Source organism: Anopheles merus, unplaced genomic scaffold (genome assembly GCF_017562075.2).
Source record: "Anopheles merus strain MAF unplaced genomic scaffold, AmerM5.1 LNR4000476, whole genome shotgun sequence".
Taxonomy (NCBI): Eukaryota; Metazoa; Arthropoda; class Insecta; order Diptera; family Culicidae; genus Anopheles; species Anopheles merus.
In genome coordinates, this window is record NW_024428056.1 from 24,615 (window position 1) to 43,107 (window position 18,493).

At 48.7% G+C, this 18,493-nt stretch overlaps 2 protein-coding genes and 1 pseudogene across 3 annotated transcripts; all 3 read right to left on the reverse strand.

The window, feature by feature from the left end:
- Positions 1 to 706: 706 nt before the first annotated feature.
- Positions 707 to 5,247, reverse strand: LOC121602498 (serine/threonine-protein kinase ATM-like). Its single transcript, XM_041931261.1, has 10 exons — positions 5,206 to 5,247; positions 4,987 to 5,140; positions 4,619 to 4,911; positions 4,421 to 4,542; positions 3,243 to 4,361; positions 2,961 to 3,180; positions 2,355 to 2,890; positions 1,642 to 2,284; positions 1,201 to 1,567; positions 707 to 1,128 (listed from the first exon to the last, which is right to left on the reverse strand). The coding sequence occupies exons 1-10, from the start codon at positions 5,245 to 5,247 to the stop codon at positions 1,082 to 1,084; spliced, it is 3,543 nt and encodes a 1,180-aa protein (XP_041787195.1). The 3' UTR covers positions 707 to 1,081.
- LOC121602495 (serine/threonine-protein kinase ATM-like) lies at positions 5,061 to 9,877 on the reverse strand. Of its 2 annotated transcripts, XM_041931258.1 has the most exons (9): positions 9,724 to 9,877; positions 9,279 to 9,638; positions 9,072 to 9,205; positions 7,461 to 9,013; positions 6,873 to 7,397; positions 6,521 to 6,798; positions 5,512 to 6,458; positions 5,206 to 5,448; positions 5,061 to 5,140 (listed from the first exon to the last, which is right to left on the reverse strand). In XM_041931258.1, exons 1-7 carry the CDS (start codon positions 9,844 to 9,846, stop codon positions 5,520 to 5,522), a joined length of 3,912 nt encoding a protein of 1,303 aa, XP_041787192.1. In that variant the 5' UTR covers positions 9,847 to 9,877; the 3' UTR covers positions 5,061 to 5,140; positions 5,206 to 5,448; positions 5,512 to 5,519. The 2 variants fall into 2 exon arrangements, with proteins under 2 accessions (XP_041787192.1, XP_041787193.1); XM_041931259.1 differs by lacking the exons at positions 5,061 to 5,140; positions 5,206 to 5,448 and having other exon boundaries at positions 6,025 to 6,105; positions 6,165 to 6,458.
- A 225-nt stretch (positions 9,878 to 10,102) lies between these two features.
- LOC121602496 lies at positions 10,103 to 18,110 on the reverse strand (annotated as a pseudogene).
- Between the last annotated feature and the right edge of the window lie 383 nt (positions 18,111 to 18,493).

An 18,493-nucleotide genomic window follows, 5' to 3' on the forward strand; every position in this document is an offset into this window, starting at 1 on the left:
ATATTGCAGAGTTTAAGCTTATTATAACAGTTGAAACGTCAGTGTGAAGCATTTTTTCTGGTGCCATTTTGAGAATTGTCATCACGTTGTGCACAAGCTACCGGCCCAAAACAAAACATGCGTACTTTTCAATCCATATTAAACAACAAGTTTATTATAAAACACTCTTTCACGTTGTTTTGTTATTTTCCCAGCGTTTCTCCGCTATTCTGATGCTCCTGGATAGATCGTTTATTTCTTTTTACTCAGTGTTTTGGCTGTTGAACACCAAGGACGAAACTGCAAGCTTCTTGTTTGTCCGGCTTCTACCGAAGTTCTGACATAAACTTCAACGCTTCAACACATCGTTGTTCACTCACACACCCATGTTTTCAAGAGTTCATATGAGGCAATGGGTTAAATCGAGCTGTTCACGAGGAGTTTAAGCTAAAAATGTAGAACAGTTGTCACCTGGGGATCGAAGTCACTGGCGGATAAACGAACAGAAACGATCCATCTTCCGCCCAATAGGACGGCTCAAAAGGATGATACAGGTGTTACAGCTCAAAGCTACTTTGTACAAAACCATACTACCTCCCTCAATTGTGCGTTTAATATTGAGAATGATTGAAGTGGTTTTTTTTCTCAATATTTTCTAACAACATTTTGCAACTCATCGTGTCATATGCATGTGATACATGTATGTAGAAAACGAAAAGAAATTAAATAAAAGATAACACTATCACCGGCTTTATCACACACTCACTTGCTCACAGGTACGGTTGCCATCCCGCAAACACTTGACAGAGATTGCGCTTGTTCATTGCGTTGAAGATTAGCATTTGCACCTGCCCATCGACTGAGATGTACTTGTTGTCCTCCTGGCCAAGCAGCTTCTCTTCCACCTGCATCAACGTACGCTCGGCCGTCACATTGATATTAGCCGCATCCATCGGCAGACCACCGACCGCTCCATCGGCCTCATCAGCGTCACCGGATGGCGAAAGGAAGGCTTGCTGTTGCCGACGGTTTGCTTTCTTGTTTGACAGCACGTTCCACGAGTAGAGCGGATCGTACAGCAGCACCTCCAGGATGGCGAGGATCACCGTCTGATTGTTCCGCAACACTTCCAGCGTTTTCTCGCACGATCTGGAAAGCAATGGGGAAAGAGTGTTTGGTTTAATAGCTGCAGACTTTACCAATGAACATGTGCTTACTTACGGAAAACACCCTCAACACCGCTTATCCCCATACCATCTACAATGTCACGCGTCAAGCGGAACGGGACGGTCTCCGGGGTGGGCAGATTTTTCCCCATCTCGAACGCTATGCCAAAATCAATATGGATCACCTCCCCTGTTAGCTTGTCGATCAGGATGTTCTGCACGTGCCGATCGCCGATGCCCAGCACGTACCCGATCATCGAGCTGGCGGCCACACTTTTGATGTAGTTCTGCTGCCGCTCGAACCACACGCCCGGCTTCAGGTACTGCTCGAGAAAGTAGTGCCGAAAGACGGGCCGAATTTTGTCACAGATTTCTTCATAGTTTTTCAGCTTCTTCGGCAACGTCATGCCGGCCACCGCGTTCTGAGGAAAAGAGGAGCATTTTTCAACATCGTTAATATTCAAACAAAAAAACGCTCTCAACAGCTTGTACATACATTGGAAAACTTTTTCCGCGCCGCTGTCGGTTCCAGGTCCTGCGGCCGATACTTGGCATGCCCGGAAAGCAACCACGCACCGATCGGCATCGTGTTGTTGCACCATTCCAGTATGCCGCTTTGCCTCGACAGCGGTACCACCTTGTACGTGCGCACGGACAGCTTCCGGTGCGCCGTTTCCTTATCGTGGCGCAGCAGTATGTTCATTATACCGAACACCTGCTGCATTACCGCATCCTGGCGCATATCATCCTTCCCCTTGAGCAGCTGCGTCCGTTTCGTACCGTTCAGGCAAAGGCAGGCAAGCTTTTTCGGCGCATTAATTCCACCGACACCGATCACCTTCGCATCCCACCGCCTGATGCCTACGATGTGTGAGCGATAGTTGCCGGTTTTTAGGACGGGCAACTCCACCGTTGGACAGTGGATGAGATCCAAGCTTTCCAGCTGCCCGAGCGGATCACGTTTCGTCATGGTGTACTCCCGGAAGGAGGGACTGCTGGAGAGCGTTTTGTTGGCCAGCTCGATCAGGGCGAGATTCATTCTCTCTGTTTGGTGCAACATTTGCTCGAGCGTTGGTTCTTTGCGCAGCTTTTTGTACACCTCCCGCACACCCATTAAACGGTTATCGTTGGTGGGAGTTCTTGAAATGTTTAAAAATGCATTTAAATTTAACTTAATGTGTTATTCCACTATAATTAACCAGCACTTACTCGTGATCCGGTTGATCTTTATACGCATGCAGCTGCGCAAACACAAACGGAAGCGTGTGATGGGGATGGTCCAGGGCGCATCTTATCAAAGCTTTCTGCACCAGCGCACCGTCCCCACTGTCCAGCCCGACGCGCGGTGTAAGCTGCGGTAAAACGGCAATAAACTTGTACGAAGGAATGGTAAGCAGCGACTCTTCGATCAACTCCTTTGCGCTCGTATTTTCCTGATTGTTCAACCACAGCGACATGATCCTAAATATCACCATGTCGCTCACGATCGTGCTCTGTTTCGCGTACATCAGATAATAGCACAGTGCCAGATTCAAGTAGTCCCAGCGATTCTGTTCCACCTCTTCGGCCGCTTTCTTGTCGCGCTGCAAGTTTTTCTGCATAAAGTGAAGCGAACGGCCAAGATCTTTGCGCCGCTGATCGGTGGCACGTTGCGTTTCCTCCCTCAGGCGGACCAGCTCGACCTCCATGCGGGCGAGATTCGTTTTCCGTGCCTCCCACTCCTGAGAGCGGATGAATTTGGTGAGCTGCAGGAAAGGGAGGAGCAAATTTTCATTTAGTTTACCCCATTTAATATTGCAATGCTCCTCAACCTACCCGCACAAATTCACGATCCGCGTACTTCGCGACGGTGTGCTGCACGGTGAAGTTACGATCCACGTTGAAGCAACGATGGTTAGCGGGAACGTTCCCGGGCGAGGTTTTCTGTTCGCCACCCGCAGCCGTCGCCGCCGCCTGTCGCGACAGCACAAACTGGACATATTTTTCCGCTTGTTGAAAGTAGCCGAGCATAGCGACTTGATCTCCTGCGAGTGTCCTTCGGCAAGGAACTCACCGTAAAGGCGACACGCCACTCCCTTCACCATCGGATCAGTGTACTTGGCGCTGTTCATTACTTCCCACGCCAACTCCTTCGCCAGCACCGGCTGGCCGGCACTCCAATTGAGCTGTGCATTTTCCAGCATCACCACCGACTGCACGTTGGCCGGCAGCTCCTGCTTCCCGATCAGCACCACATTCCGTACCGCACAGTCCACGAAGCCTCGCAGGCGCGATTCGTGGATCAGCAGCAGCAGCGTGCTGTACACTGCCGGCGGTACCCATTTACGTTTCGCACGAATCCCGGCCGTGCTGAAGATGGACAGCCGCTGGGAAAGGATCGTTTCCAGCAGCGTGAACTCGCTGTGCGGCAGCTCGTCCTGTTCCCTCCACCGGTTCAGCAGGTCCTGCTCGCAGTCGATCTGTCTGGAGAAGTGTACCTCACCGAAGTCTTCGATCTGCTGCAGCATCCGCAACCGGCACAGCCCGTGGTAGATGTGTTTGGTGGATTCGATGCTGGTAAGCTTGAAAAGTTCGCTAACGGCACGCTGCGCTGCCACGATCGCACTTTCCACCGCGAGTTCATCGCGCAGCTGCAAACACTTGAGCGCTTTGTAATGCGCTCGCTCGAAGGATCGCGACTGTAGGAGCAGCGCGCTCGAACCGGCAGCCGGTGCTCTCTTCGGGACATTGGGACCAACACCGCCGTCCGCGTCGAATAGTACATTCCAGTCGGACAGCCGCCAGGCACACTCGTAATCAATCTGTTGCGGTGCGACATGTAACGATCTAGCCAAACCGTACAGTGAGGAGTCTTTCAGTGTTTGCAAGATGGCATTCTGTGTGCCCGCACTGTCCAGGGCGGTATCTTGCGACCACGGTGTGCTTGCATCTTGCATAACCAAGCATCTGGCGTAATTCTGCTCTAGACGGTAATATTCCATCCGTTCCTGGATTGGGTTGAGGAATGATTTAACTGCATCGTTTACGCCGATCGCCAAATGGCATGATTTCATTATGTTTTGCAGTTCCGGGTGTCGTTTGGCATCATGCTTGCCTTGCTCCTCTTCCTCCCGGTACCAGAGGTCACCATACAGGATGGCTTTAAAGTGTGCCTGACAGAATTGAGACGCTTGTGCGATTCGTAGATAGTTAACGGAAATTTTGTACTGTGGAAAGCTATTACAAACATTATTTTTTAGGAAAAGTATTAACAAAAATTTGTAAATTACACTTACCATTGATTATGTATCCGAACACACTCCACGATGGTAAGCATCAGTTGAATAGCTTTCGGGTCATTGAAAATATTGTGAACCTCATTTTGAATGGCAGCGAACTCGTTGAAAAACTCATTAATCTGCAAAAAAGGAAGATATATTCAAATGTTTCCTTATCATCCGTGGCATCTACTACTGTGCAACAAGAGCACTTACAAAGCTGCCCATGCTATCGATGATTGACTCTTCGAATTGCTTTATCGTTATCTGTACCAGCAAAGGGACAAGCTTCTCGACGAATGTCGTTTCCTGTTCGGCCAGCTTTTTAATCATCGTATTTCCCAAAAATGACAGCAACGCGGCTGACAGCTGCTGCACAAAAGCGCTGTACTCGATCCGTTCGTTGGCAAGCATTGGCCGCAACGACAAACTGCGTCCGGTGGTACGAGTGAAGAGTTTGATCTCTTCCGCAGAAGTTCCCAAAAATGGGTGCAGTGTTGGTAGTTTGGCTGTTAGAGATACGAATATGATCGAAGTTAAGATTTAAAATGGATTTCTATATGCAATTTTGTTTAGAATCTCACCCGCCAAAGCATGGAATGTTTTTCCGTACAGCATTTTGTAGCAAATCAGTGAGGCGTAGTTTGCAACCGGAACGTTTCTGTTCGTTATCAGCTCGTTCAATTCGCTCAGCAGCACCGCAGCACATCGTTCGATTGCTTCCTTCGAGTTGTTGATCTAAAGAGAGATAGAAATTTAAAATTTAATTGATATTGCTACTGCCCAGGGCTTTAAAGCTGTACTGTATCGTAAGCAATCATTTCTGCGTCGGATTTTAACTGCATTGTTCCCAGATCGATCGGTCCTATTTCACTCAAACATCGGAGAGCTTCCATCGATCGCTTGTCGAACGGGGAGCTGCGCACAACTTCCAGCAAAGTGTAGACTAACCGATGAAGCACGCTTTCCCCATTAGCGCCCGACGATGCGCTTTGCTCGCTCAGCTCATCGCACAATAATTTTAGATCTTTCTTTTTGGTGGTGAGCTACAATAAAAAAATTAATAATTATATAACTTCCAAGTCACTCAAAATACAGCAAAAGCTTACCACAATCTTCAGCGCAGCCAAATCTTCGTATCTAAATTGGGCAACTCAATCAGCGCCGCGATTTCTTCCCTTGGCAGCACATTTTCATGACCGATCGTTTTTTGGCGCGATATAGCAAGCCGCAACTGATCGAATCGTTCGTCCTTTGGTAGATAATTCAGCTTACCGATCGCACCCGCAAACGCGGCAGAGTGTTGTAAGATCAGAAACCGTAGCAGAGTTAGCGATTTTTGAGAAATCTCCGATGCCGGATCGACATTTTCCACCTCCAGCAATGATGACACTATGAAGTGCAAATGTTCCGAGAGCAGCTCGCACGCATCGCTAGATGCGACCACGTGCTCCAGGAACCGCCCGAAGCTGTTGAGCGTGGCAAGTCGTAGGGCGGGAAAGGAGGACAACAAGTTGCACAGGAAATACACCACATCTCGCACGAGATAGGGTTTGAACGCGCGTTCCTTCTGCTGTCCGATGTACTCTTTCAGATGGTCGAGAAACACCGTGTACTGGAAGAGATGTACCATTTTCTGCTCCGGTTCATCAGCCGCCCAAAGCCAGCGTTTGACATCCGTTAGGGTGCGTTCAATTGGTGAGCTGTTTTTAAAACACAAATTGCTCAGCAGCGTGTACTTGAACGATTGCGATCCCCATACCGACTGTTTCAGGTGCTCGAGCGCCGTCGAGTAAGTGGCTTTGCTAAGCGACAGATCGGCAACGAAGCAGCTTGGCAGGTCCTGGTCCAACAGCTTGCCCAGCTCAACGTGATCGTTCAATCGGTGGGTGAGATGTTTGATAATTTCCGACACGTAATCTTTAAGATCTACCGTGCTTATTATAGGGGCAAGTGCTTTGTGCATCCGACTAGCTATTGCATCATACTTGGGCGCCATCCCTTCACATTTGGCGTACTTGGGCAGAAGGAACGAAACACATTTCGGCAGTATACTCTGGTAATGAAATGGAAAATTGGTCATTTATCATTTTAAATTCATTCCAACCGAAAACATACCTTCACCATTTCTGCCTGCTGTACGCCAATCGATTTGCAGAACTGTTCGAACCGTTCCGGCTGCATGCAGAGTATGACGAAGGAAATGTTTTTCTTGAACAGTTGGATAAACTCTTCGATCGTGGCGATCTTTCCCGCTAGACGGAACGGGAAATGCAGCAACCGATTCCCTTTGGTTAGCCATAGCTCGAGTACGGTGTCCAGGTTAGCTTGAAGCAGCTGGCAGAAGTCGATATCGCTGGAGGTGCGCATAAGCCGTATGGTGTTTGCCATTTTGTCTAGAAGAAGGACAAAAATATGATTATACAATAATTAAACTTTAATTGTCAGCTATTGCTGTAACAACACTTACCATCGTTTACGCTTCCCAACTGAACGAGCAGCACAAAATCGCACAACGCGCGCCGACGCAGCATGAAGCTAATGCGAAAGATGCCCAACAGCAGCTGAAGGCAGCCGCTAATCACGTTCATTCTCTCATCGTTCATGTCCATCCCACCGTCGGTCGCTAGTAGCTCCTCGAACTGAATTTGATCGTACAGTTGCAGCTGAAACTCGTAAAAGCTGCACGGAACCGAAGAAAGGTCAGGATGTGACCATTCGAGCTGCATGAAGTGCAGAATATTCCTGACCGCTTCCAGCTTGATGCGATAGCTTGGGCTGCTCAGCAACGGCACCAATCCGTTGTAGATGCTCTCGTGCGTTGGCGTACGGATGTGCTGCGGGTAAGCGCGGAGCAGATACTTCACCTGCGCCAGTATCTTCACCTGCAGCTCGGTAGAGTACGTGTGTTTGGCGCACTGTTTTACGAACGAGTACAGCACGATCGTTACGTTGCGGATCATGTCTTCGTACGGGCTCACGAAGGCGGTTAAAGCTGAAACGGATTAAACACAATTTGAGAAGAGAGTTCAGTTGATCACAGCTACAATTAACTTACCACCGTACAGATCGATAATCTGCTCCGTAATGTCAGGATTGGTGTAGTGGTTTTTGCACACATCTACCAGGTTTCTCAGTACCCATACGGCCACCACCTCATGGGAAGTTTGCGCCAGCAGTATTCGACACAGATCAAACAGATAGAACAAATCCAAACTGCTGAACACATTCAGTTCCAACCGATCCAGCAGCTCGTGAGCCTCGTTCAGGCTTGGCCCTTCGTACTGCAGATATTCCGCTACGACGTGGAGGAAACATCGCTGCATTTGCTCTTCCGTGGCCAGTTTATCCGGCTGCAACACGGTCACGCACTGCGAATCCTCCCCCTCCTTCAGACTGATCTGCCCGATTGCCCATCGCATAATGAACGTGTGTTCGGTTTGCTGCAGCAGCTTCCTTACCGACGGATGGTAAGGGACACGAAAGATGGCCAACAATCGCTCGGCAAGGTTCCTGGTTTTGATGAGATTTAGCGTGGAGGCCGCATCGTTTTTCAACAGCCGCTCAAATCCACCGTTTAGTAGGTCGAACTTGAGCAGAACCTTTTTGTACAGTGGGCTCCTGGTGCACTGCTGCTCATCGTACGCGGCGTGCAGCTGCAAAATGTTGAGCATCTCCAGGTACAACTCCAAATCGTCGCAGATGCATGCCAATCCATCGGCTAGAAAATAATTCCCATCGGGCAGGATATGCTTGTCGAAGCTTACTACCTCACACAGGCGCAAAAACAGTGGTTCGTTTATGTTGTAAGAGATTCGTGCGCTGCCTTGGGGTGATTCCGCATCAATCCCTTCCTTTTTGTGCTGCTCCAACGCTAGCAATTCCTCTAAACTATGGTAGCGAAGTCTTTGCTCGAGCGTTTGCAACTGCCCGTCTCGCTCCCGGTAAAAGGTATCGTGCACTCCGGCGTGTGTGTGCCGCTCTGTCTCATCCATTGCGCAACATGTAGTCACCACGCAAAGGATCGAAATGCGTGCCAGCGTCTTTGCGCTCAGCCGCTCCTTTGCGTGTAGTATCGCTTTCGACTGTGTTTCGCGCGTCTGCGGATAGAGATAGTTGAGCAGCTTGGTCAGCACACCGTCGACACTGCCGAGACACTCGGCGTTGCCCACCGTCTCCAGGATGGACAGCACCGTGCCGACGTTAAGGTTCGTCTTCTCCACGGCATAGGTGTAAAAGGCTTCCAGCACGGTGCTGTTTAGAAAGCCGACGTTCGGATACTTTCGATGGCGAATCAATAGCTGCAGCAGGAGATTGGATTTAGCGCACGTTCTTGCGGCGGTGTTGGTGCAGGCACGGAACGCAGCGGCTATCATTTTGGCCCAAAGCTCGCCAATCGATTCACCGCTGGCCGCCGCTGTGTTCAACGATCGATGGGTTGACTTTTGTTCGAACGCGAGCAGCACGGAACAGCACTGGTAGAAAGCATCATGCTCGTGCGGCGATTGTAGGCTCGGTTGCACATTGCACAACAGTTGCAACAGTTGCGCATAGTCGTCGCTAGTAAGTGCTGCCTCATATCTGTCTAGAACCGCAGAAAGGATGTACAACCTGGAGGAAAATGTTTATTAATGATCTTTTCTACATGAAAGAGGAAGCGTGATCGTACCAACGCAAATTAAGCTGATTTGGAGCAGTACCGACCATCTCCATGATGCTTTGCAGTTTGTTAAACTGTTTGTTTCGCTTTGCGGCCGTTTCTTCGCCGCTAGATTCCTTCCAATTATCCTCGTTCCAGTACACCTTTGAAAAAGGGATGAGTAAGAAGTAGTAATTTTCCCTTTAAAAATGCAGAAAAAAACTCAAATAGTCTTACCGTATAACACAACCGGGCGGCAAAGTCAATGAAACCATCAGCAAAAGGGGCCTCATTCGAGCCAAAGAACGAACTCTGATCCCGTGCCTTCATTTCACTCGTCAGTATGTAATGATATTCGCGCAACGTTTTCCTTCGCGCTTCATCGTCCTCGACCTGCTGCAAACCGTCTCGGGTCAGTGGTTTGGCAAGGGTATGAGATTTTCCTCCCGGGTACAACATTATCAGCGACAGATGCATCAACCGGAACAGTGACACTTTCTGTTCCTTGCGCAAGTTTGCTTCCTTGTAAAGTTTCACCGTGCATGGAACGAGCGACTCCAAGAATGCAATGATCTTCGCCTTACAATCCACCGCTATCTGCACGTGGCGATCAAAGTGTGATTAGGTTTAGCTTTGAGACAGCAAAAAACCCACCTCGGAGATGGTGCTAAACGCTACTTACCGCTTCTGTTATGTACAAAGCTATGTTTATCAGATCGCATAAAACGTTACTTTTCTTCTCGTTTACCGCCTGGCGCAGGTGGACAATCAGCCGGCTCAAATAGTCCGCCAGCAGTGTTTGCATCGAGCAGTTGGCTAAAAATTTCACCACAGCCAGCGAGAGACTTGGCCGCCAAGTGCTTTGGTACGTGCGCTGTATCCAGCATCACTAAACAGCAGTCCAGAATTTCTGCAAAAAAAATCCCCGTTTAATACTAAATAAAGTAAATCAACCTTTTCACCCCTCTGCTTACCTTTCCAGTGCTCGTAGCTCACCGGCGTTAGGCACCACTTGGAGCACAGCACGAACTTGTTCAGCACGTGCAGAAAACACACACCAAAACTGTCCCGCATCGCTTGATCGTTGATCGCGCGCACAAAGCACCCGATCAGCTGGCTGTGCGGTAGCTGCGGCGCATCCCGATCCATCGCCAGCTCAACGAGCTTGTGCAGCACCACGACGTAGTCGTGGTTCTTGCTCTGCACCTGGGTCGTAATGGCGTAGCTCTGCTTCTGTATGCCGTGGTAAGCCGCATCCAGCACCGCGCACCACTGCGTCTCGAACGCATCCGATGCCATGTAGTCGAGAAAATCGTCCTCCCGGTTGTTCAGGATGGTGCTCATCTTGTTGAACGCCTTCTGCCGCACGGTTACCTTCTCGGACGACATCTCCACCAGCAGCAGACAGAGGTCGCGGTCCATCACCGACATTCTGCTGCTGCTGCTGCTGCTGCTGGACGAGGAAGAGGCCATCGTGGTTCGTGGGGCGTGGTTTGTTTCAAGTTGTATCTGTAAAGAAAATTAAAAACATAATTTAGAATTTATATAAAATAACCCTTATCTCCTTTTAACCTTCTTTCCGTAAATCCTGTTGGAACTTCTTGTTCGTACGAAAAGAAAATGCAGACTAATTTATTCTCTATTTCAATAAAGCCTACTACACTTCGTTTAAACTAGCGATGTTGCTATGATCACAACAAATCCTCCTTTAATATTGTGATATTGCACCATAATTCTACGCTAAAAAACACAAAAACTAACGACCCATTTTGCTCGCGTTCATAAGCATCATAACAAAAGAAACCCAAAAAAAATTAGTTCGATTTATTTGTTTGTTCTTTTTCGACAATTCCATCGTGGATATCTCCTTTTTTTGTTCATTTTTCTTAGACACATTTTCTCTATCGCATGTTTCGGAATTTGCGCTTGATTGCTTTTTAATTACAGAGCTTTTACATGGATAGTTTAACTCAATTGCAGTTTTTTTATGCTGCTCAGTGTTTAAGTTTATGTTCAAGATTATAGCCTAAAATGCTCATTTACACAGCTTTCTTGGCATGTTGGCTCTCTTCACATTTTTTAACCGTTCTTATATTGGAAAGTAGGTAGAGAAATCAAAGCAATTCAAGTGAGTAGTGTAATAGGTTTTAAGTTTTCCGAAAAGTAATTGCAGTGCCATAGTACATCTAGCTAGTACATTTGAAAAGGAAAGAAGTAATCGTGTAAAGAAGTTCAGTGAGTGATAAACACCAACGGACACGTGAAAAAGAGCTATCGAAAGATTAGTCTAAAAACAAGTTCAGGTAAATGCACTCAACTATAAAATTATGTATCTATAGATTTATGTACTACTGAATGAAGAGACGAATGTGTTTTAATGTTTCGTTTGATAGTGCCGTAAGCGGGTACGGACAGTTTTTACAGTGTCTACAGCTACTCTTTCCATTTCTCATTGCACGTGAAGCTTAATTGTGTAGAGGGCGGATGGATGTGACAAAGTGGCTCAAATGCAGTTTACAGGATTTTCCAGGGGTTCTAGCCTGGTTATAGTTATGAGACACTACTTCTTGACTCTTTCTAATTGGGAAGTGAACTTCACATGACGGAAATTGGACTCTATTGCACCCTTTTTGGAAAGGTTCGTTGGAAATTCCTATTGGATATGTCCAACAAGGGTGCTATAGAGTCCAATTCCCGTTACATTTTACTTAAGAAAGAGTCAATAAAGTGTCCCACAGCTATGAGAACGCCTGGGGAAACCCCTGCCACATTGTACACATCGAGTCTGTCATCCTTGGCCAGTTAACTAACTTACACTACACTAAAGAGTTCGATTCGATCGATTTGCAATCCTATTCAAACCGCACGTGCTCTGTTTGCGCGAAACACTATGGGCGAAATTAAATATCAGCACGAGCACGACATGCGGATAACCTAATAACCTAACCGGGAGGTAAGAGGGGGGGGGGGCTTTATATGTCGTGCCCAAACTTAAATGACTATATAACACGGTTTGCAAAAGCAATATCTAACGATACCATTCGGTTCACAGGGGTTTATATGGAGAGGAGCATGGAATATATTCATTTCGGCGTGTGACAGAGTATACGCAATTCAGTTTACGCTACCCTTTTACACACACACGTGTGTTTTACATACGCAAAGCCTAATAAATAAGGAACATTAAATGATCATCGACAACTCAGTATCAGTTCTTCCCTTGCCACACTTTACAAGTGTGAGGTTGTGTGTGTGGGTGTGTGTTAGGCTAAAAACTAGTCTTCTCTAGATTTTCACATTAAAATGTATATGGTAATATCGCAATATTTCGCTTATTGAAAAGCAGATTGAGAGCAATTAAATTAAATTTAAAAAAACCGAAGCTTAGTATCGACATTAACGGGATTTGTTGGTTAAATCATCTTACGTGACTATCATTAAATTACCAATTCGGATTAATTATCAATGCGTTGCCAATCTTGGCGCCCGCTTCTGACAAACACGCCACACCGCTGCCGCTGCCGGTGCTGCTGGTTCGCTTGCGCATTTTCTTTTCGCGCAGCGCTTTCATCGCTTCGATCGCAACGGGATTGCCGAGATCTTCCAGCTTGAGCACCAACTTGTACAGCGTCTCGATAAGCAGCAGCACATGGCGAGCTTTGCGCTGGATAGCGGCGGGCGGCGGTTCAAGTGCCGGCACGCCATTTCCGTTCAGCTGGTTGCTGCCCATCACGTCGGCGTCGATGAGCTTTCGCGGCGCTATCACACTACCGCACTGCAGCTTGCCGAGCGAATTTTGAAATTGGAGCGGGGTATACGCTCGACCACCACCCGTCGGCGCTGAGCCATCCTTTCCCTCGCTACCGCCGTTCGGGTTGGAGCGGGATTCGGAACTGCGACGTTCGCGGTTCGTGCCGAGCAGCCCGCTCTTGCCGTTCTTCGACAGCAGCGACAGTAACAGCAGCTGGGCATGCTCCTCCGGCTGGGTGAACGGATGGTTGAGCTGATTTTCGCGATAGATCCTATTATCGCCCTCGCCCTTCGCCGCTGCCAGCCGCTGCTTGTACACGGTGAAATAGTAATCGTTAAAGTAGGGTGCGTCCGAGTTGAGCTGCGTCAGCTTTATCCCGATTAGCCACTGCTTGTTGCGATTGCTCATCATGTTTGCGTACTCATCGCGCTCCTCTGGCTGCCCGCCGCCTGCAGTGCTCGATGGCATTCCATTGCCTACTCGGGATCGTTGCTGCTGCTGCTGCTGGAAATGGTGCTGCTGCTTCATAAAACCCGCCCTTGGCAGGGCTACTAGCGGGGCTGCTTTGTTCACGCCATTGCCGCAAACGCTGAGCGTGCTGGCCGCAGCGAGCTGTCGGTTGAACGCGAGCAGCGGATGGTTTTGTTGAATTTCCTGCACCAGCCGCTGGTTGAACTGGTTCGTCGGCAGGGGCGTCGGGCTGCGCTGCATCAAAAATGGCGGCGGCCCACCCGGCGCTGGTCCCGGATGGCGAGGAGGTAGCGGCGGTGGCGGACCCATCTGTACCGGGCCGGGGCCACCCAGAAACCCTTGCAGCGGGGAACCGTACGAGCAGCGCTGCGGGAATGCCGGATGCATCGCCAGGTTGTTGATCGGGGTCGAGTACGGTCGGGCGGCTAGCATGTTGTACGGCAGCAAACCAAGCGGAAGACGGTTCGCGTTGTTCAGCATCCTGCGACGGTCCGGGCGGGAACAGGGCAGCGGGGCCGGCGTTTCGGGCGCCCAGCAGCGAAAGCGGCGGGGTGAGCAGCGCCGGTGGTACCCGTAACGGTGGTGCTGCTACTGGCGAGGAGATCATCGGGATCGGCGGCTGCATACTCTTTACCTCCTTGGCGGGTGTGAAATGATCGCGAGCTTTCACTGGTGGTGGTGGTTGGGCCGGGACCGGTGCCGGTGTGCGGAATGGTTGCAGTGTCTGCTGCTGCTGCTGCTGGTGAAATTGGTTGTGATGGTAATGGAGTTGGTGTTGTTGTTGTTGCTGCTGCTGCTGCTGTGACATTTGCTTTTGCAGCATACTTTGATGCTGATTTTGCTGATGCTGATGCTGGATGATGGTTCGTTCAATGTCCTCCACTGACAGCATCTTCATGGGTGGAAACAAGCCCGGTGGCAGTGAGGGAGGCGGTTTTGGCGGCAGGCCACCTCCCCCGATCGGATGCGCCGGTTCCGGTGGTCGAAAGGCGCTCTGCTGTGGTGGCAGGGCAGAAAATGGCGTACCGCTGGGCCTATAATCGCTGTACGGTGGCTGCACCGGAGCCGGAACCTTCGCCGGGCTACCCCAGATGCTCGGATCCAGCCATAGCTTGTTCGCGAACTCATCGCCAATGCTTTGGGCCACCACACTGCTACGGCCGCTCTCGCTGTTGTTGTTGTCGCTGCTGCCCCCGTCGTCCTCATCCTCCCCAAGGAAGGAACCGGTTCGCCCCCCATTCCTGCAACTTTCCAGCCGCACGAGATGCTCGTGGATGTCCTTCCAGTCGCCCTTGTCCGCCGCACCGAACGTTTCGTCATTCAGGGCGTCATACTCCTCCTCGTCCGAGATGTCTTCTTTGCATCGGCGCCGCTGCAGCGGCGAATGCAGTTCGGCGGTGCGCCGCGGTGCTGCCTGGAAGAATCGGCGAGCTTCCTCCTCCTCCTACTCCTCGTCGTTCTCACCCGGCAGACTGGTATCGAAGCCGAAAAAGGAATCCATCACTGGGCTTTAGCACTGCATCCGTACGAACGGTTAAGGCGTACAACACAAATCACAGTTTTCCATCCAGCACCACCACCACACCACACAGCAAAACTGGTTCGGGCATTCGGTTTTGGGGTCGAATGTCGATGACTTATGCATGCAAGCACGTGTTGGCGGTTTAAAATAATCAGATGATCTTCACTTCATCTACAAATACCGGGTGACTAAGCGCGTAAAAAAACAAAACTGCACACATAACGTAAGCGGCATACTTACACACACTCTTCGGTGACCCGGTCAGATTGTGCGGTATGGTGTACATCGCAAACTTGGGCAGCTGACGGGTCAGTTCAAACACGTGAAACTGCACACTGCTCGGGTAGCCGACGAACGCTTTGATGTGAATGTCCTGCGCATTGTCCTTGAGCGTCTTGAGCGGTATCAGTATGCGCGAAACGTCCTTCGTCAGGTGCGCGATCAGCGTTTCCTCCTTGAACAGCTGATCAGCAAAGATCAACACGACACGAATCGTGGTCGAGTTGTTGGTCGACACGGTGATGTCGATGTTCATATCGTTGCTATCGTAGCTGGTGGAAATGCCGATCTGTAGCCGCGTGTTGGACGGTATGATGCCGACGTTGTCCGGCACACTCTGCACCAGATTGCTTTCGCTCGTGTTGCTCAGGATTTCCTTGTTGTACTTGATGTTGTTTTCGTAGTGCTTCAGCTCGAGCAGCAGTTTCTGTTTCTGAGTCAGCAGAGCGTTCATTTCCTCATCGGCAACGTTGTGCAACGTTAGCATGTTGACGCTTGGCGTCGTATATCCCCTTACTGGCGGAAAAGCAAAAAGAGAGAGAGAGAGAGAGAAAACAGGGCATGAAGCACGTGTCTCATCGTGTGATCTCATCGATCCACACGCCCGATCCCCGTGGCCTTACTTTCTCCATCCGCCGTCACGACGACAAGATCCAGCAGCCCGATCCCCCGATAGTCGTTGCAAGCGATCCCGCACACGAAATCGTTCATCTTCATCCGGAACCAAACGTCCCCGGTGCGGGGATCACGTACATCGATCTTGCCACTCTTCCAGCCGACGATCATTTGCTTCGCCTCGCATCCCAGAATGTCGTACGTGGCCATCGCTGTGGCGCGGGCCTTCGACTTGATGCGCCACATTCGCACGTTCTCCTCGAACACACCGATCGTGCCGTTCTTGACGCTGTACATAAACTGGTCGGTGCGCAGGGCGACCAGATTCTGTATCTCGTTGCCCTCGGTAAACTCGTGCAGCAGCGCTTCCTTATTGTAGATCCGTATGCATCCATCATCCGTGCCGGTGATGAGCTGTAATTTGGGTAATTCGAATTCGAAAGGTTTGACAGTCGTTTGATGGGGCGTTTTTTTCTTCTGTTTGATTTAAATGTCTTCAATTCTAGTAATACATCAACTTCAAAGCTTGGTGCTTGCCTGCGTGTGTGAGAATGTGTGTGTCAGTGATAATGTCTTACCTCATTTTGACCGTCCTTATCGATATCGATTAGCAGCAGTGAAACCACGCTGCCAGACGTTATCAGCCACAGCACTTCGGTGCCCTCCTGATTGTAGCCTCGGACGACCGCTGCAAACATAAATAGAATTATTTGCTTTGCTGTATTTTGGACTCTTTTGACCAGCACACCCGTAACCACTTGACCGGTAGTTTTGTTTGTGATTGCGTAAAAAAGCATACCTAGGCAGCCCTGTTGCGATTAATAATGATATTCTAGTGTAAAATAAATGTTTCGATCGACTTTATATTGAATGATTACTTAAAATACATACTTTTTAACAACGAGAATACGTAAATTACAGCATTACTGCCGGTTAGAATGATTATTAAAGAACATAAATTAACTTTAAAATATTTTTTTAGAAACTTCTATGCCTTAATATAATTCTCAAATGAGCAGTCCTTCCTGGTCGATCTTCATGAATAATATACATAAATTCCTAAAATCATCTTTACAATTCTTCCTTTTTCACCACAAACCACGGGCAGAGACGATCACAAGGGAGACGATCTGCATCTCGCTACGTAGTATCTATTGCCATTGCCGGGTTTATCTCAATTAAACCAGTTTTTTTTAAGTGACCAAATTGATTATTTTTCCATTTCTACAATTATTGTCACAGCGAGAGTCCATGTTAGGAGAATAATAAAAATAAACACACCGACGCCTACAAGGCAGGACGTGGTTCAAATCTTATTCACAAACAGCATACTGTCATGACTGACCGACTATACCCTGGGTGGAGTAAGCATGTTGTGAGTTGTATTAGATAACCATATTATTGATATTAGAAACCATAGCTTTTATAATAATTTATGTCGTATCAATTGTTCATACATGTAAAGGAGCAATTAAATTATTTCACTAATACACAATATATGTTATTTGAATATTTCGTAGACTGTTAAAATATACATTGAAATGCAAAACATTGCCCCATATACGTACCATTGCCGCCAACGATCAGCGTATTGCCCGGTTGGTTTGCGCGTAGCCACCGATCACGGCAGACCGTACGCCCTCGTGGAAATCTCTCTGAAACATGTTACAATTTTCATCCACATGGTACGCTGAAAACAGACAGACAGAAAGCAAAACGATGCAACCCACACGGTTGCAATCCAGCAGTTGAAGTTACTTTCTATAAAACGGTCGCTGCACTCGACACGGCCACCTACCTAGCACATGCGAAGGACTTCCAATCACCAGCACGTCGCGTTCGTCGTCCTTCTTCCCCGCCCCCGGCCACGATCGCCCGTATCGAAAGTTCATGTTAAGCAGTGCGATGTCATTTTTGATTTCCGAAATCGAGAGCTTCGAGTTTTGCAGCCCGTAGCGTTTGTGGGGCGTGTGGATTAGAATCTGTCCGGACGGGGTGGAAGAGGTGGATGAGAGGGTTGGAAAGTCATGCACAATCAGCAGAGCGGAAATCGATCACACTCAAGATCGTTTCGATTCGTGATGATGGTAGTGTGAACGAAGCGCGTGCGCAGCAATCGAGCGCAACTCTCCGGTTTTGGTACACAGACGGTGAACTAGTTTTCACGAGTCTCCTTTTGGCCGAGGGTCACACTACCATCACACACATAGCATAGGGTGCGCAAAGGCAAGCTCCTACCTTGTCCGCCGTTGTGACCATGGTCAAACAGGAATGGATCCCGTCGTACTTCCCGCAGGTCACCAGCTTGTCGAACACTTTGTAGTTGAGGGAGAACGAAAATACGGGTTTGGTGGATATGTCCATTGCGATGGGATTTGGCAAACCACAAAGAAAAAACTTCCACTGCACCAGCAGTCAAGACGTTTGTGATTGTTTTTTATCGGCAGGAAGTTTTCGCTACGATTTGTTTGTACATTGATTCGCGCCATGGAAACCGTCCGCTTGACGGTGATGGAGTCGCTCATGCGCACTCTAGCGTGTTACCATACCTGTTGATAATGGATTCCGATGATCTGGTGCTTTTGGAAGCAACAGGTGATATTGCTGGTGATTTGAATGTGATGTGTTTTATTTAAGAGATGACATTATGATTCTTTTAAGGAAATGATGCACATTGATCGAAGCGAGTAAACTCTTCTGAGCAGGTTACACATTTACAAATGAAATGGTGACGGTGTGAATTGGTTTTAGAGTATAACCAAAGTAAACTTACAAAAATTCTCTCAAAAAAAAAATCAATTTTACTAATTCTTT

Coding starts and splice junctions, on each gene's coding strand:
- LOC121602495 (XM_041931258.1), bottom strand. CDS start 9,846: ATGCAAACACTGCTGGCGGACTATTTGAGCCGGCTGATTGTCCACCTG. Junction 9,014..9,071: donor AATCAGCTTAATTTGCGTTG/GTACGATCACGC, acceptor ATTTTCCTCCAG/GTTGTACATCCTTTCTGCGG. Junction 6,799..6,872: donor GTTGGGAAGCGTAAACGATG/GTAAGTGTTGTT, acceptor TCCTTCTTCTAG/ACAAAATGGCAAACACCATA.
- LOC121602498 (XM_041931261.1), bottom strand. CDS start 5,247: ATGCAGTTAAAATCCGACGCAGAAATGATTGCTTACGATACA. Junction 3,181..3,242: donor GAAGTAATGAACAGCGCCAA/GTACACTGATCC, acceptor TCCTTGCCGAAG/GACACTCGCAGGAGATCAAG. Junction 2,285..2,354: donor AAAGATCAACCGGATCACGA/GTAAGTGCTGGT, acceptor AAACATTTCAAG/AACTCCCACCAACGATAACC.